This window comes from Clavelina lepadiformis, chromosome 4, assembly GCF_947623445.1.
Source record: "Clavelina lepadiformis chromosome 4, kaClaLepa1.1, whole genome shotgun sequence".
NCBI lineage: Eukaryota > Metazoa > Chordata > Ascidiacea > Aplousobranchia > Clavelinidae > Clavelina > Clavelina lepadiformis.
This window is the reverse complement of record NC_135243.1, coordinates 15,251,898-15,269,279: the sequence shown is the minus strand read 5'-3', so window position 1 is coordinate 15,269,279 and position 17,382 is coordinate 15,251,898. Positions and strand designations below refer to the sequence as shown.

The 17,382-nt window shown below is 36.5% G+C and overlaps 1 protein-coding gene across 1 annotated transcript; it reads left to right on the top strand.

The window, feature by feature from the left end:
• The first annotated feature begins 2,493 nt into the window (after window positions 1–2,493).
• On the top strand, window positions 2,494–17,215 carry LOC143451947 (mediator of RNA polymerase II transcription subunit 14-like). Its single transcript, XM_076952736.1, has 7 exons — window positions 2,494–3,271; window positions 4,991–5,719; window positions 5,886–6,046; window positions 7,633–7,801; window positions 9,624–9,768; window positions 10,836–11,013; window positions 14,607–17,215. Exons 1-7 carry the CDS (start codon window positions 2,948–2,950, stop codon window positions 16,609–16,611), a joined length of 3,711 nt encoding a protein of 1,236 aa, XP_076808851.1. The 5' UTR covers window positions 2,494–2,947; the 3' UTR covers window positions 16,612–17,215.
• Window positions 17,216–17,382: the final 167 nt, after the last annotated feature.

Genomic DNA, 17,382 nt, shown 5'->3' with positions numbered 1-17,382 from the left:
GAAAAAGCGGCAAAGCCCATGGGATAAAAACATCAAGATAGCAGTAATAAAGTTCCGTGTGGTTGCAGTTACGTTGAGGGCAAACCCGTGCGGGTGCAATGTCGTTAGGTGAAATTCCGTGGGTGCACTATAGACGGACGGACAGTCTGTCGTCTTTTTAACAAGGAAGCACATGGACGCTTTTTGAAGACGTCTCTCCACGTCAAGTTATGCCCATGCTACGACATATATTATTTGCCAATAAAATAATAACAAGTTAGCCGAAGTGTTAGATCAAGAACTACACACATACATAATATAATATCTTTTGTTGCGCTATATTCTTGGTTTAATTAGACTTTCACCCCTATCGAAATTGATAGTTGTGTTTTTGTAAAGTCATCCGATAATAATTAAGAGTAGCCTAGACTGCCAGGGTTTTGTGGTGAAAAGTAATTGGATATAGTCAGCAAACATGAGTGAATAATTTAATTGGTCAAAAAATTTTTATAGGCCAACTTCATCGTGTAAGGTTGAATATATTTTACTGCACAGTATTGCAATATCGTAAATTTACATTTTTTGGTTTTTGTATAACTTATTCCTTTTTTCGGTATATAGAAAGAAAAAGTTGGCCCATTTTAATTTTTTTGTTGGCCCACCTTACTTTCGTAAAGATAGCGAATGGTGCTCGCTAGACACTACTTGGCCCGACTGGAAATTAAGGCAGTTGATGCGGACCAGCATGGCGGTAGTGGAAAAGAACTGCATAGAAAATGGTTGTATGAAAAATGACAGTACTGGATAACGGCGGTACTTGAAAATAACGGAACTGGAAAATTATGTTTAGCCATGTGTGTCAGAATTTGATTCTTTCAACGCATTCGGAAATTGCGTACGCGTTCACAATTTACGAAGGCGAAAGTAAGATCCTTTGCCTAGCAGAAAGTTTTATAATCGCAATTTATGAACTCGTAGGTTTGATTTCTTGGCTGGCCGAAAGGTTCATAATAACGAGTTGATATTTCACATAGGCGTTCACAAATTACATCCACGCTGAATTATGGTGCAAAAAATTAGCTGTGTTGGCAAAAGAGGTTACTAATGGTTCATCTATCCACGCTTGTAAATTGCAATCGTGTTAAAAACTTGGGAACACATGTTTTTGTCAATGCCTTTTTAAATTACGAACGCTTTCATGATTTACAACTGCATACAATAATGGACTGTTCGGTCTACAGAGCTATGATATTTTACACGATAGCTGAGCGTGCTGCAATTTATGAACACATTGTTATGAACCTTTTGGCCAGGCATAAAATCATACTTACGCGTTCGCAATTTATGTACACGTAGAATAAAATGGATTCTGACACATATGACTAACCATAGAAAACAGCGGTACTGAAAAACGACGGCATAATTTTTTTTTACGTTTTACAATGCAAATTTGATATTTGCAACATACGAATGTGATTGGCATCCGAATATGCGCCGGAGTGAAAATATTTTAATCGCCAAAAAAACGGGAGCGTAAGCGGGAAAACGAGCACACACGCTCTTTTCTTTATAGAACAACCTAAGCATGAGCGAAAAGAGCGGTTGCTTAGCTCGGGGCAGGAGCACACACGAGATTTTTTAGCATCCAAAACCCTTTCCAAGTTACTGTCTGGGTGGTAAGATTTTTTGATCGCGTATACTAAACAATAGAAAATGTCGATTCATGATTTTTTTTTAAATTGCAAACGAGATACACGTTCTGGACATTGGATTGTAAAGAATTTGTTCAGGTGATTTGTACATGAATTCCTTTACGCGATAAAAAAAAATTTGAAACTTATGTTGCCTCATTCTTATTTTACGGTGGCTTGAATCCTACTAGCTCTGTAGTGGCCTTTGTGGTATTTTTAATACCATTAGGCCTACATGATTTCTTGCAAAAATTATTTCTAGTTATTGATTGAAGTTTATGAATTTTTTTTTGATAAACACTTCAACTGTCGTTTGATATCTGGAAACTTGCTCAGAATAACTTCATGTGAACGCTCCTTTTAGTACGTTCCCATGTTGTAGTCTAGCGTCTTTGCTGATATGAAGTGTTTCATTCAAACAACTGTAAAATAAAAATTAGGCATACTTTTATCAAAACTTTTTCTTTATTGCGTTAAAGAATTTTTATGTATCTCACCTGAGTGACATCTTTACGATCGAATGATCAGATCGTTTGTAATTAAAAAAAGAATCAAAGTGGTCGACAATCTCCACAGTTTAGTATAGGCGATCAAAAAAATTTTTACACCCAAAAATATGGAGTCGGTAACTCGGAAAGGGTCTATTGTACAGCTGGAGAAAAGCGATCTCTCTTAAAAAAGGAAACACTATTTTTTTCTCCGTTTTGGAGTCGCAGTGCACAACAGCCGTATAAATTATAAGATATCTATGACAACGGCTGATTGCACTAAACCGCAGAGTTTGGCATAACCTTATAGCACTCAATTCATGTCTCATGAGCTTCAGTGCCGTACTTAGTTGCATTATTTTGCACTTAATGACTTACACAGAACTTTTGTGAACTCAATTTTTAATTGATTTAAAGATTGAATAAGTCAAACTGTGTAGGTTACTTTGCTGTGTAATAGCGCACCTAAGTCTGTTAGTCTGTAGGTGCCAACTACTATTGCATCTCAGCATTTTTGCGCATCGTAGGCTACTTGTCATTTTGTCATTGGAAAGTTTCCAAAAAAATGCGCCGATTTAGGATATTTGACCATACATTTATTCCTAGGGATTTGATCGTACTAACCCTTTATTACCTGTCCATTCTCTGTTGGAATGGCAATGCTGGATTTTTTAGGTTGAAAAAAATCATAAGTTTTGTTTTTTTTACTTAAAAGCATGTTAATTATGTGTTTAACATCAAATGCCTGAAAAGCTTGCATACCAGTGACTCTGGACTAGTACAGACAGAATGCAAAATACTTCATCCAATGACGTAAACTTTGTTACATTACCCAACAGTTCAATGATGAAGCCTCTCTCTGGATTACCATTAACTGGATCAGTATCTCTTTCAACCTTAACTGATTATGTAGTGCACAAAACATACCATGACATTACTGTTATGGCTGATTTGTTACCAAGTAAGACAGATGTGGAGAGGAAAATTGCAGTTTCTCAATTTTCTGCTTCTACTCACCGACTTTTTCTGCGACTTTTATGCCTTGTGAAGTGGGCTAGCTCTGTAGGAAAAGTATCCAAATGTAGTGACATCTCATATTTTTTGGATCAGCAGGTATATTTAACTTTATCAATAGTAAATTTCTTAACTTAATAATGTATGTATGCTGTATAATTCTTTTCATGTCTCGTCCACTTAGTAGCAAAGATGTTGGATCACTGGTCTCGCAATAATGCTGGTGTTCAATACCCAGTGACGTTGCTGTTGTAATCTTCTTCTTCGTGTGGAGTAGATGGTTCTTTTTTTTTCTTGAGAGAGGGAAAAAAATCCTCATATTGTAGGGCAGGTGTTTGTTAGCCAGCTGACCAGGTTTTCATCCATTGTTGTCAGACCACGGTTCCCACAAGGATGGCAGTATGTGGGACAAGATGTTATGACGTGGTCTGCAGTCTGCTCTTTTGCACCACACTCACAGGCCGCAGATGGAGCCATACCCCATTTGTACATAGTTGAGCGGAAGAGGCCAACGCCAGTTCGAAGGAGATTGAGCTTGGTCCAAGCACACCTGGGAAAATGCATTCCCGGTGGTGATGTGCTGGCCTCCGAAATGTAACCATGGAGTCTGGAAGAATTTGTTGCTGTTGTAATGACCATGAACAAGGCATTAACAACACATGTCCTGGTGAACAGTTCCAAATTTAGGCGAATCAAAAATACAAATATAAAATATGTGTGTTCTTGTTGGAACTTGCACAAAGACTAACTCTCTACCTGTGGTAGAGCTTTTTACCCAACATTCGGAAGACAAAAGAGAACATAGTTTTAAATGGCCAAGTGGTTTTGACCTATATGGCCAGCAAACTTAGTTGACCCTTTTTCAATATTTTGGAGAAGGTGCTCTTCTTCGTGCCATTTGGGTTTAATGAGTCAAATGTGGGGTACAACCAGGGTTGCCATCGGTCTCAACTCAAAAATAAGCACGACTAGGAAACGAAAGACGAATACCACCTTAAACAGTGCACAACAGGAGAAAGTGACCAATGTTCCTAAAAAAGAAAAAAAAAATTAGACACTATCTGCATGTTCTTAATGTTGGTATTTCTTTCGTACAAAATGGTATACTAAAGGTGTCAAAACGCCCAAAATACAAACCTCTGCCCTAACAATAAGGCGAAAATAAGGAAAACAGGACAAAAATATTTTTTAAGACACGGTCCTTTAAAATAAGGACGGTATGGCAACCCTGGGTATAACTTTGACCATAGGCGTCAAGTATTGGTCTGCCGCAGACTTTTGTTATGCAAAGCGCTACAAAACAAATTACGCATTTTATTCGCTACATGCAAATCGCAAATTGCAGTGCTTTTAGCAGCAACATCTTGCACCAAGATAATATGTCATTGATAGCAAACGATATCATTATCGCATCTTATTAAGAGCTCGAGTTTGATTCCATCAGCCATAAACTAGTAAACCTTAGTTGTTTGCATTGAAAAAGGGAACCCCAGAACTGGTTGGATGAATCAGGAATATTGTAACGTTTCGTAGCGGGTAATTGGTCCAGTAATGAGTTGATTGTGATGCATTTACATCCCGCAGCAAGCAACTGTTATGCGTTTTTAAAATAAATCAAATTTCCATTCCAAATCAATACTGCATGAGGTTTATTTTGCATGAAGTTTATTAGTTTATTCTAGTAATACTATTGTTTGTTGACTTTTGTAACCACAAGATAGCTTCAGCTAAAATTACTGGTTACTGGTTATGCCTGTTTTAATTTAACAATTCAAAAAGTAGATTTAATTTCAGTTTATAAATACCACTTTTTTGCAGGCTGTCTTGTTTGTTGAAACCGCTGACAAACTTCATGCGCTGGCCAATCAAGTTGTTGTGCAAGCTCGTCTTCCAAATTTTTCCATACCTTCTGCAGTTGATGTTCTTACTACTGGATCATTTCCTCGTCTTCCAAGCTGCATTCGTGATCGAATAATATCTCCAGATCCCATTCAACCAAAAGAAAAAAAAGCAACTTTGAAAAGGATTGAACAGATTATTTTGTATCGCTTGGCAGTTGAGGTTATTCCTCCACAAATTATGCAACTGACGGTGGAGGATGGCATTGTAACTCTGTTGGTGCCAAATGAGTTTAAAACTTATCTCACTCTCATGGGTGATGGACATGAGGTTCCATGGCGTCTCTTAAAACTTGAAATTTTAGTTGAGGATTTAGACATTGGTGGTGGGAAACCATTAGTTCACAATTCACAAATTAATTATGTTCATGAACTTGTACAATCAAGACTGCTAGCATGTGTAGAACCACTTTGCGATCTCTACAATGTTCTTCATACATTTTGCTTGTCACTGCAACTTGAAGTATTACAAGCCCAAGCAACCAGACTTCTGAATATGAGCTGGGGTAAATTCATTCATATTGATGAATACCTTCCTGGTCAGAGGATGACCATTTCCTACTGGAGAATTAATCCATACGTAGTGAGAAAGTCACCCATGTTAATCACCATCTGTCTTTCACTGAGTGACCCGTCCAGGCCACTGCAGGTTTGAATTTTGACTGCTAAATGCTGTATGTAATGTAAATATTAATATTATTAATAGACAACTCATGTTTGGTTTAAGGTCAACTACTTTTTGTCCTTACCCTCACTGTTACTAGCGACATACACGAATAACAACATATTAACGATATTGTTTTCAATCTTTGCAGGTTCTTCACACACCAAATTTGACTTTGGACGATGCAAATTTATCCTCTTCTTGTTCCCATGTTAAGCACTTATGCTTGGAAAAGCTTATTCAAAAATCAGCTTGTGTGCGATCTTTCAGTATACTCACTGGTATTAAAAAAATGCTGCGTAAACATTTCAAGTAAGTATATCTTGTTACATTATGATGGACTGTACCATTGTTGATTCTGCACTCGTTTCGCTAAACAATTACTTGAATTATCGATATGTTTAAATAAATTGCTACCTTTAGCATGAATGGATTCCTATTTTATATTTAATGCAATTTATTGATTTGTTTTGTTGCAATGAGTATAGGCTATAGCCTACATATCATTTTAAAGGATATTTATTCCAAACAAAAGTGTGATTGGCCAAAGGTGGTCTTCATTAAAGGTGCTATCAAAATTTGCGGAAACGGATCTAAGAACAATTTCTCAACAACTCATTGTACAGAAAGTTTAAAAAGGAATCATTGTTTGTTTGATTTCTTCACTGAGTTCATTACACGCATCAGTTCAAAACTCTTTAACTACGTATGGAAAAAAATGTTTGACTTTATCTAATAAGTCATTCATTTGGAGCAAATTTTTCAACTTTTAATTGTCTATTTAGAAACTAAACTCAACAAAACAGAACAGAACAGCATTTTTGCACTGGTCATCTGTTCCTTTTAATTGCCCATCATTAAAAGCGGGTTGGATGGGTTACCTTTAGATCAATGCTTTTCAACTGCGGTGTATGGTGCACCCTAGGGACAACAACCAAAGGGATACTTCAGTAAGAAGGGATGCACATGGTTTCACCACTGATTTTTTATTGGGTTATTTATAGCCAGAATAGTAGGAATAATGCTTCGAACACAACAGAATAAGAACAAATAGGTAGGCATATCTTGGGAAGATCCCGAATAATGTATTTTAAATAAAATGACAAGACATTCCTCCCTCCAACTGTGAAATAAAAACAAAAAACATTTCGTATTCAAACGAAATAAAGCTATAGTGATGTGATGCCATGTCATGACATCAGAAAGTTACGTTTTTAAACGCATGCCATATGTTAATCTTTGGGTGAATCTTTGGCATTTACCCAAATACAAAAAATGTCCGAAAGAGCTATTTTTGTAGTCGTTCAAATACCCAAAACATACTGGTGTGTAAGTGGGTTTTCATGCTTAACCCCTTCGAACCTGAATTTTTATTGATTAAAATTTTGAAATGTTGATTTTTTTAAACATATGTTCCCAAAAAACACCTAAACCAAACATAATTTGGGGAAGTATGCTAGCTGTAATATGAGAGGTTTTTGAAAATGTGGGACTGTTTAGTCCCAGTCATTGCCGTTAGTACTTTTTGTGTGAAATATTATTTGCAGTTAGAATGTTTTAAAAATGCTTTATAAGATTCACAGAGAACACTATTGTATGAAACAAACGAATTTATTTTTCATCATTACATTCATTCCATCATTTACCCTCCTCATTTTGGGACTGGCTTAGGTCCTATTTAATACATTAAAATGGCAATGGCCCTGTTTTGCGTTGTAAACAAATGAAAGTGTTTTCTATTTAATTAACAAAAATGCATAGCCCACATTACCCTCAACATAAAAATATAATTGATAAACATTAGGACTAACATATAATGAACTTTTATAACTTAATTTCCAGGGTTGTATTTTGCACAGTTTTTTTAGGTTTATAATATTTACACTATTACTTTGCAGAAAAGATCTTGCCCATTTCTCAGTTGAAGCAATTGGAAGACACTGTATTTTGTTTGTACCATTACTGGAGACATCAAAACTATCACATTGTCTCAGGATTACTGTAGATCCTCAAACTGGTGTGGTTATTCCCTTAGTTGAAGGTGTAGATGACAAAATTCTGGAAAAGGTATAGTTTAGCTCACAATATTAAATTTCTGGACTGTTGCACTTATTGAGTAAAAAGATGTTTTCCTGACTTGGTTTATAAATACCAGTAGAACTTGGGTATTTGCTGGAGTCTTTGGGGAAGGGGTTCTCAACCTTTTTATTTTTGTTTGCCCTTTGCTGACTTTTTAAATAGAAATCACCTCCTTTTTCTTTAGCACACTTTAGAAAAGTGCGAAACTGGCAGTAAAATGTTGTGGCCTTTGGTGTGGCCTGTGGCCAAACAAAATGGAGCTTCATCAAACTCCTAGTAAGGTTGCGTGCACTTTGCAGGAAGCAAAACTTACTTCTTAAAGAAGCATGTTCGCTGAGGAATAAAAACTGATAAAACTTTATTTGCAAACTGATAAATGCAACGTAAAGTAAGGTACTGAACAAAGCTGAAAATGTAAGGGTACATATAGAAAAGTAATCAACAAAGGAATGTAAATTAAAGAAAATCGGAATTTAAAGGAAAAGTCCAAAGCATAGTGTTTGCCACCACACTACTTGCTATTATATATGGCACAGGATTTTTCATTTTCTGCGACTCCCACCACTTCATTAAATCTGTCGAATCATCAACATTTGTCTCGTTGCAGTAGATGTCACCTTTTTGTCTACAGCACTCGCACTTCATTCATCACTGCTTGAAAAAGCTACTTTAGCACCAAAAGCAATAATTTTTCCAAACTCATCTACCTGTGTTTCAGACTAAACAGATTCTAATGGACCTGCTTGTGTCAAGCTCATGTTCTTCAAGTTGAACATACTCAGATTCAAGAGCTTCTTTGACCTATACAATACATCACTAACAAAAACTTTCAACTACAATAGTTGAGAAGATTTCGAAACCAAAAGAATCAAACTTAACAAACCTTAAAGGGGATCTTAAGTCGTTTTCAACCCTATATCTAAAACAAGATGAATGTAAGGAAATTTCTCTATCCTTTTCCGTTAGAAATTATTTGCAAAACCATTTTAAAAAAACATTTTGGCAAATTTAGTGGGTGTGTTGAATGGTCTCTTTTATGTTTTTTCAGTATTGGATAATTGAATAATTATATGAGGCGTTTATAATTAAACAAGTGTTTTCTGAATGTGCATTGTATGGCCTTTGCTGTAGGTAGTATAAGCCTAATCATCGGAAATTACATACAGTTTTTACTAGGCCTATTTCAATTTCAGATTTTTAATAATGTTCATGAATGCAAACCTTTAGGTAGTCCCAAAACAAAGTAATGCACAGATTTAAAATCCCCCCAAAAAGTAACTTTACCCACAATTTAAAACACTATTTCACTCAATTGTTGGGTCTAGTGCAGAACAGCCTGACATCAAAAATAAAATAGAATAGGTCTAGTATGCAAAGTAGCTAATACAACACATGGTTCTACACTTGACCATAAATTTAATCCTACCACCCTGCTATTCTACCTTGTGGCAACAGAGGTAGTGATGAGCCTAATTGGTGTGATCAATTGTGCACAATAAGGGGATGTGTTTTTAGATGTGTATGAATCCGTTCGCACAGTGTAGTCACTTTTTCTGAATGAGGTATTGCACTCATTCTAATTTCAAAAACTATTGCTCAGATTAGAACATAAAATATAAATAAATTTATGAAAATTCCGTGTTACACAGTGGGAGTATAGGATGTTGGATAGTTACAGTTATCTATGCATAAATCATCACTTCTGTTGAACAAAATATGAGATTCTTGTTTTTCATGTTGCAATTACTTTAGCCTAGCATTTACTGTATTTTTCTAATTTAATTATAGTTTCAATTTTATATTTGAATAGATGGAGAATGAAATTAATGTCACTCCGATTTTGCTGATTAAGTGGACTGCTGTTTTGAGAGACTGTTTAATCTCACAGCTTTATAAGCAGTCATTGCAACTTCTACGAATTTCATGCACAACTATATTTCCTCCTGGTGAATCTAGTAAGTGTCGTAAGATGTCTAGTAAGTAATGTAGTAGTAATCCATAGGCGCCGTTGTCAGTAGTACAGGCGTTACATGAAATGCAATGCATGAGGAATAACCTGACACAACAATTACCTGGGTTCCGGGCAAAATCCCACTTTGATAGAGCCCAGCCACCACCATTCTGATAACTTCAAACCAAAAAGCTGTTGAAAACTAAAACTCATTTGGTTAACAGTTGGTATTTTGCATAAAACAAATTGGTATTTAAAATTTTTGTGCTTTCGGGTATCCAGGTCATATTGAAATGGATGCCAGAATTCCAGGCCAGGTACAAAATTGATAAATGATACATTAAGTTTAGTGGTGATGCAATGGGTTACGAAAAATCTTAAGCAAAGCGGCAACCTAAGCCATATAACTGGATGACAGCAGCCAGGCAGCCATACAGAAAAAATACAGCCTTCTGGACAGAAAGCAGAAGCAACAGCCCTTTTGAAGAATCAGATAGGGTAGGTTCGTTGGCATCAATTTTCAGTTGTTGACACTCAAAAACGGATCATAGACCAAGCAGCGGAGGTATCATGTCTTACAGGCCAAAAAGAGTTCCAATTTTCCAATTCTAACGGAAATAACTGTTTTTTTGTGGTTTGTTCACTACCAAGGCCTTAATATTGCATTGACATTGATGTTCAAAAGCTGGTTGTTTGACAGGTTGTAAAAGTGTAAGATGATAAGAGTGATGACCAAAAAAACTCAGTTTAAATACAAATTATAAGGGCAATAATAGGTGACAGATTCATGCGTAAGGATGAGCCCAATGATATAGCATTGCAAGGTGATCAAATGATAATGGTAAAATTGTATGTAAGAAGCTGTAAATCTATTATTTTTGTGAAACCTCACTCACATTGGCAACGGCGCCAATGATTTCTAAGCATGATGTTTTAATAACTTTGATGGATGATTATTATCCTTACATTTTAATCAATGATTATACCTGTTTGTAATGCCTTTGAAAGTCAACACCAATAGAAATGTGCTTTGTATGTTTGCTGTTTAATTGTATATTTTCTATTTTGTAGATAAAAACCAGCTTCTTGTAAAAATTCCACAATTTCCTTCATTTCAAGTGGGCGTAGAAATGGTTTCAGATCGCTTCGCCTGTATTAGTTGTCATTACTCCATTTTGGCAGAGCAATGTGGTACAACTACTGCATTGTATTTGAAGAAAACCTATGCTGAATTCCAAAGTAAAGCCAGGTATTAAGCTACTCTCTCATATTTTTGCCAAACTTTTATATCTTTCTTCTGGAAGACCAACTGTGAAGAAGTTCAATTTTGCAGATTTAAATGCTTGCTATACTTTTACTGAAATATTGTATTTAGAGTTTAACTTTGCTTTTTGCGACCTACCAAAAATAACTTAAATTAGAATGAGAGGTCAGAAATTCTCATTGCAGGACCTGTCAGTACCTCTCTACTTGCAAACGAACTATGAGTGCACCATCATGTTCTCTCCTTTGTAGCCATGGCATTGGCACATGATTCTACATTATACGAGTTAATTGCAATTTGTTAAATGTATGGTTTTGAGTCGAATTCACTTGAAAATATGCATCTAATCTAAAACGTATGTTTTTTGATGATCCAGACAAGGGATCACTGATGCAGTCCTGCTTAAGAAATAGGGTTCGAAGTGAACTATTTGTACTGGGAAAATTGAGTTGCGCAAAGTGACTAGAGTCTACTTTAGACTGAATGAGATTCTTCTTTCTTTTGTATGATGCCTGTATCTATGCTCATTCTCAGACTTATCCATATCTACTTGGTTGATAGCTGCTGCACATGCTGCTGATCATGAATTGTATACATATTTGTTTGCTAAATATCCATGGTATTTCAGCAATGGTTTTGATGATCTACCAAAATTAGACCTTAAACCAGGTCAACAATTTCAGAAGCAGATATAGTACAAATGGTGGTACCGCTTTCCACACATTGCATGGTATGAAAATCGCCAACAATGATGCCAATAGGATGAATAGAAATATGAATACCCTCGGTTCTCAGAGCATAAACTTGTTGTTGAAGCTCAAAGTTTCTATAGCTATATTAAAAAACCTTAGCTATTCCACTATCTACTAGATTCAACACATGTTTTGCAAATCACTGACATTGGTAAGACATCATGCCCTTTCGACATAAGACTGATTGAGCGCACGCGATTGGAAAATGAGTGCAACAAATCTGCCATGAAAGATCATATTAGAATTGCCCAGATGCAGTATAGCAAACACCACCACAAATAATTTTAAAATACTAAAATCGTGCAAAAGTGAGACGCAGTCGCAAATAAGCAGAAAGAATCAAAAAGCGTGTTGTTAGTCGTGCGGCAAAACGTTTGGCCGATTAGATTTGTAAACTCAGTCCTTTGCTTACGTTAGACTAGACTTAGAGTTTCCGCTGTTTGCAGCCCGCTATTTTTTCCTTCTACATAATGTGGTCCTTCATGCTGACAGTCTTGAACCACCCTGGTTTTGTTTGTTTTTTTCCATATTCTGCCATATAAAATGATAAAGCTGTTAACTGTTATTATTCTGTTTTCTCAATGTCTGGGTTGGTTTTACACTTTATCATTGCCTCTTCATCAAATCCAACTTCATCCATTTACTGCAATGCAACTTTGTCGCAATCACTGTCAAAACATTTGTTTTCTTTCTTTCGTCTGCATAGTAAATTACAATTTCTGGATCAGTTTGGATCACTCATATTTAGCTTAAAGATTTAAGACTCTTCAAAACCTTTTTGGAAACAGGAAGCAGCAAGAGTTGACAGAGATTACAATGACTTTAAATCAATACAGAAAGTTGTTTCACATGGCTGTGCCATGTATCTAGACTTGTTAAATCTCTGCAGTGAAATGATCCTACATAACACTTGAAAGCAAGAGGTATAGAGGTGGGCAGAGTTAGGATAAATAACTTGAGATATGCAAATAATTCTGTGCTTATAGCTGAATCTCAATGAAGTTTAAAAACATTCTTAACATTGTGACGACAAGCAGTTGGTGGGGCCCTGTATCACTGCATACTAGGATCCTGCTCCAACATTGAAGTACAAACAAGTACTTGCTATAGGCGAGTGATGTGATGCTGTTTAATTAGCTTACTGTGATGGTGATTAAGGACCCATGTGTGACAGCTATAGAGCAAGATAGAGACACAAACAGCAATGTAAACGGCTGTTTTGGTATTGAAGTTATGGTTTTCCTGTATTGATATTATGTCCTTGGTCAAGTGTGTTGTTGAGTACAGCACGTAAGTAAATAAATCGATTGACATGGATGACTGGACTTTGGTGTATTTAAAGTTTCTTGGCGTTGACATTTAAACATGGCTATATGTGATAATCATTCCGTCCGGGAGTCATAGATCTTGGATTCTTTCTGGACCGTGATTGACAAGTGTTGTGTCACATATTAAAGCACAAAAAAATTTCTTCACTCGCGTTAAAGGTGTGTCAGACAATGAGAGCTACAGCTGTCATGAAGAAGTTTGATATCACATAAGCAAACACGCTGTCATGCATCATGCATCACACTATTTACTGAACAAAAAACTTGAGCTGGGGGGCACCACCATATATGGTTCAAGCCAGTATTTCGTCAGGAAAGTCCAGAAAGTTTGTTGTGGTGTTCAAGCTTTTTATTTTTATCTTTTTAATGTTTTAACTGTATCATAATACAGTCTGGGTGGCTGTTCCAGGATGAGCTTGCCCCCATAGCCAGTCAGTCATTACCACAAGGCTTATGAAACACAATCGTTACTGACGAAGAAAAACAATTTTATAAGAGCTTATAGTAAAGAAACTGGTGCGTAGTCCATGCCCCACTATCTTGATATTTCACGAAGTTACCCATGGACATGGAATAACCAAGATAATCAGCTACATGCAAAGCTGCATCATTGTGCTGCATACCCATTTTTGGCACTGATGTCACACAGGTGTTGTTTTCAGTTTGTCATCGTAAAGAAGACTGTAGGCTTGAGGACCTCCCTTCTGCCTGCAATGGTATTTTCTGAGATGAATTTCTCCTAGTCGATGCAGGTGCTTTTACACCAGAACCTAAAAGGGTTTTTGTTACTAGATGCAGTTTTAATTGTGCAAATGATATATGTCGATGCTGATGGTCCTGGACTTCTTATTCTTCAGAAGATTTACTTGCGTTGTAGCTGACCTAATTGATAGACATCTGGTCATCGGCCACCTGCCATTCCCCTTGGTAGCCTCAGCAATCAAAGCTTCCAGAACTGATAGTCAAATCCGGCATGCCTGTAAGCAGCTGTGTTTAAACGTTTTATACTACATTTTTAGTTCCACTTTTTAGAATTACAGTTGTAGAAAAACAGCTTTGAGTAATTCTGGGGACCTTTTAACCAGATTATTTTGGAAGATTAATTATTATTACCAGATCGTTGACTTGATTTTTCAAAAATTACCACTTTTTCCATCTGTATTTCTACAGCAAATCATGTTTTTTATATTTCGCATCTTTCGTTGCTGGTACCTTATTATTGTTGCATCTTATGTATTGTGTAACCTTGAAACCATGTAGGCTGTTATCCATTTTTACCATGGACCTTTTCATATTCAACTGCTTTTGAACCAAGCTTTTATATGTAGTTTACAATTTGATTTTTTCTTGTGTTTCTTTGTACATTTACTCTGATAAAGGACGAAAGTATGCCCATAACTACCGGTAGTTACCTCTAATGGATTTATGTATCCACCAGCAATTTTATACCATTTAGCAAGCTTGTGGTGTTTGAAAACTTATTTTACTCTTTTACTAGGTACGCTTGGCAACAGAAGTCACTAAACAGCTGTATGGGAGAAGACGAGCTGATTCAAGCTGTTAGTATTTGTGAAACACACGTTCCTTTTGTACTTTTATTGGAAAGCTTGTCAAAGGTGGGAGTTGAAGTCCAAGGGCTTCAAGATGAAGATGGTGACCTTGGCTTTGGCTGCAAGATTTTTTCTCTTCCGGAAGTACCAGGTGTTGGGCCAGAAATTGATACACTTCTACAAGACTGTCTTTTGTTGTGCTCTTTCCAATTTCAGGCTCAGTCAAGTAAAAGCTGGACGGTTGAATTAATTATGAAGAATATTTTAGCTGGTAGTCAGTTTGCTTCACTGCTGAAGCAAAGAAATTCCACCATACATGTTCATCTTACTTACAAGATCACCCCATTTTCAGTATGTGGGGATTCAAACTATGATGTGGTGAATTCGTTTTTAGATGATTGGAATAATATAGGCCGATTATTTGGATCTGTTTATTACTATCTAGAGCAGCTTAAACATCCAGAATGTTATTTAGGAAAACTTACTCAAATTCAATCCTATGATTTTAATTCAATTACTATTATGTACGGCAAGGCTCTGGGATTTTTTGTGACCATTTCCTGCACAAAAGAAAAGAAATTCTTTCTCAGTTTTGGTCGAGTTGGTGGTGGCATTAGTAGCAATGCACATGCATACACTAAGCACTTTCTCACTGAGATGTTCAATGCCAATCCAGACATCTCTAAACTCGTGCATGTACTAATTGACACTTGCGCACCATTGCAGTCACTCAGTCGGCTGCCACCATTTCCAGCATTGGGAATTGGTAGTAGGTTGTCAACCGCTGACAACTTGCAACAAGTTTTTGCTGTTGTACCCCATACTGTTTCCCAGTTTCGGGTGTGTTTTCAAGGTTTATATTTCATTGAGATACACTGTGTCGGAAATGGCAAAATATGTGTGCGTGATTCATCAGTTTCACAGTTCAATTATGCTAAAGTTAAATCTCCTTTAGCCCCAATTCCAGGATTAGCTACCTTCCTCCTCAGCTATAAGAACAAAAGTCATCAAAAGGAGGGTCCACTTTCACCTGTTTTGCCACTATGTGACACCATGTCAATGTCATCAACCAACTTTGTCAGCCTCTTTAGCCATAGCTTGGATGTTTTATGCACATCTCCTGGCAAGATTGTGCAAGGGCAGTTTCTTCCATGTATATTAGAACACTTTTTGTGTACCTCTAATGTTTTTCGACATGTTGACAAGTATGTGTCTTCAAGTGAAGGTCTTTCTAAAGCATCTATTTCACAGTCAACTGGAGACACTGTTAAAAGTTCTGCGACATGTTCTTTCATTGCAAAAACTTTGCATTTTTTATGCAGACGTCATCCTCAACAATTGCACAAGTTATTACTCAAAGTTCAACCCGTGTCTAATACCGGAGTTCATGCTTTGGAAAATTGGAATGCAGAAGATCTACAGGTTTTAGAAAAATATTTTGAGTTGAGAGTTATTTCTTCACCTAGTCGCCTTAATGCCATCAGGTCCTTTTTCAATATTATCACAGCTCCGTCAGCTGTTCTTAAGGACTTAATACAGCTTATGCGGCTGGAATTGACCAGAGGAAGAAGCGTTGGGGTAATCCCCAATTGGTTTATCAACTTGTGTCTGACATCTTCTCCCAGAGGTTCTATATCAGTGCATGGCATGTCATGTGTATTAATTAAGGATAAAATCCTCATTTTTGTGCAGTTCACACAAAATCTTCAACAGTCGTTTTCGTCTGCAATATCTGCCCCAACAATTGTAGTACCACTTCTCCATGATCCTGCTAAAACAATGGTATCAGTCCTGCCTAACACATTAAGTGGTAACTCAAGTAGCAGTCAACAATTGAAACATATTGACACTTTGCTTACTGCTTTTGATGATATGCGACAAAAATCCCCTGGTGAAATAACCTTTTTTGTTGCTGTCCGGTATCTTACAGAGAACCTTACATTATCTTCGTAGTACTTTGCAGGTCACGAGTTTGACGTTGCACACTGTTCGCAACAATAACAAAAAAATTTTCTCCAGCCATTTCTAGGAGGGACTGTTGGGCTGGAGGGTGATTTGCAGTTTATATCCTGTAGTATTTGCTCAAGTCGTGGTGGGGTATTTCACTGCTTTTCACTTATGTACCTGATAAGAGGTTATTACAGTTTAATCTTGTTTTTCATGCTCATTGTTTGACACTGCATCTTAGCTTCCACTTTCAAATTGGATAACTTGGGCTCTGAATGTTTATTTATGTTTTTTATTGTTTAGTGTGTCGAAACGAAGTTGGTAGTGTCAGACTCCATATTGCTACCGTTTTTGTTTGATGTAGCGCAGTTTGTATGAATATATCAATCTTATCTTTTTCAGAATGCAATTGTTTATCATGTTGCAAACTGGCGATTTGTTAAGATTTTCTCTGATATGTTATAAATTGTCGTACAATGTATTAATGCCTAAGCTTGATGTCTTATTATTCTGTTTGTACAGCTGTGTTTTTAGTAAAAAAAATACTGTTCGTTCGTTAGCATCAAGCAGAGTACAACGAACCGACATCAATAAACATGCAAACCATCCATCTGAAGAAGTTCTTACAGTCTGACCCAGTTTATCGGAAGCATTAAGAACCAGAACCATAACTGTAGAATATGACAAATGCATAGAACAAAAATACACGCCAATTATAGGATTACGACAAATGTTAGCTTCCATATTTATTAGGTTTATGTCGAATTCTTTCTTTTC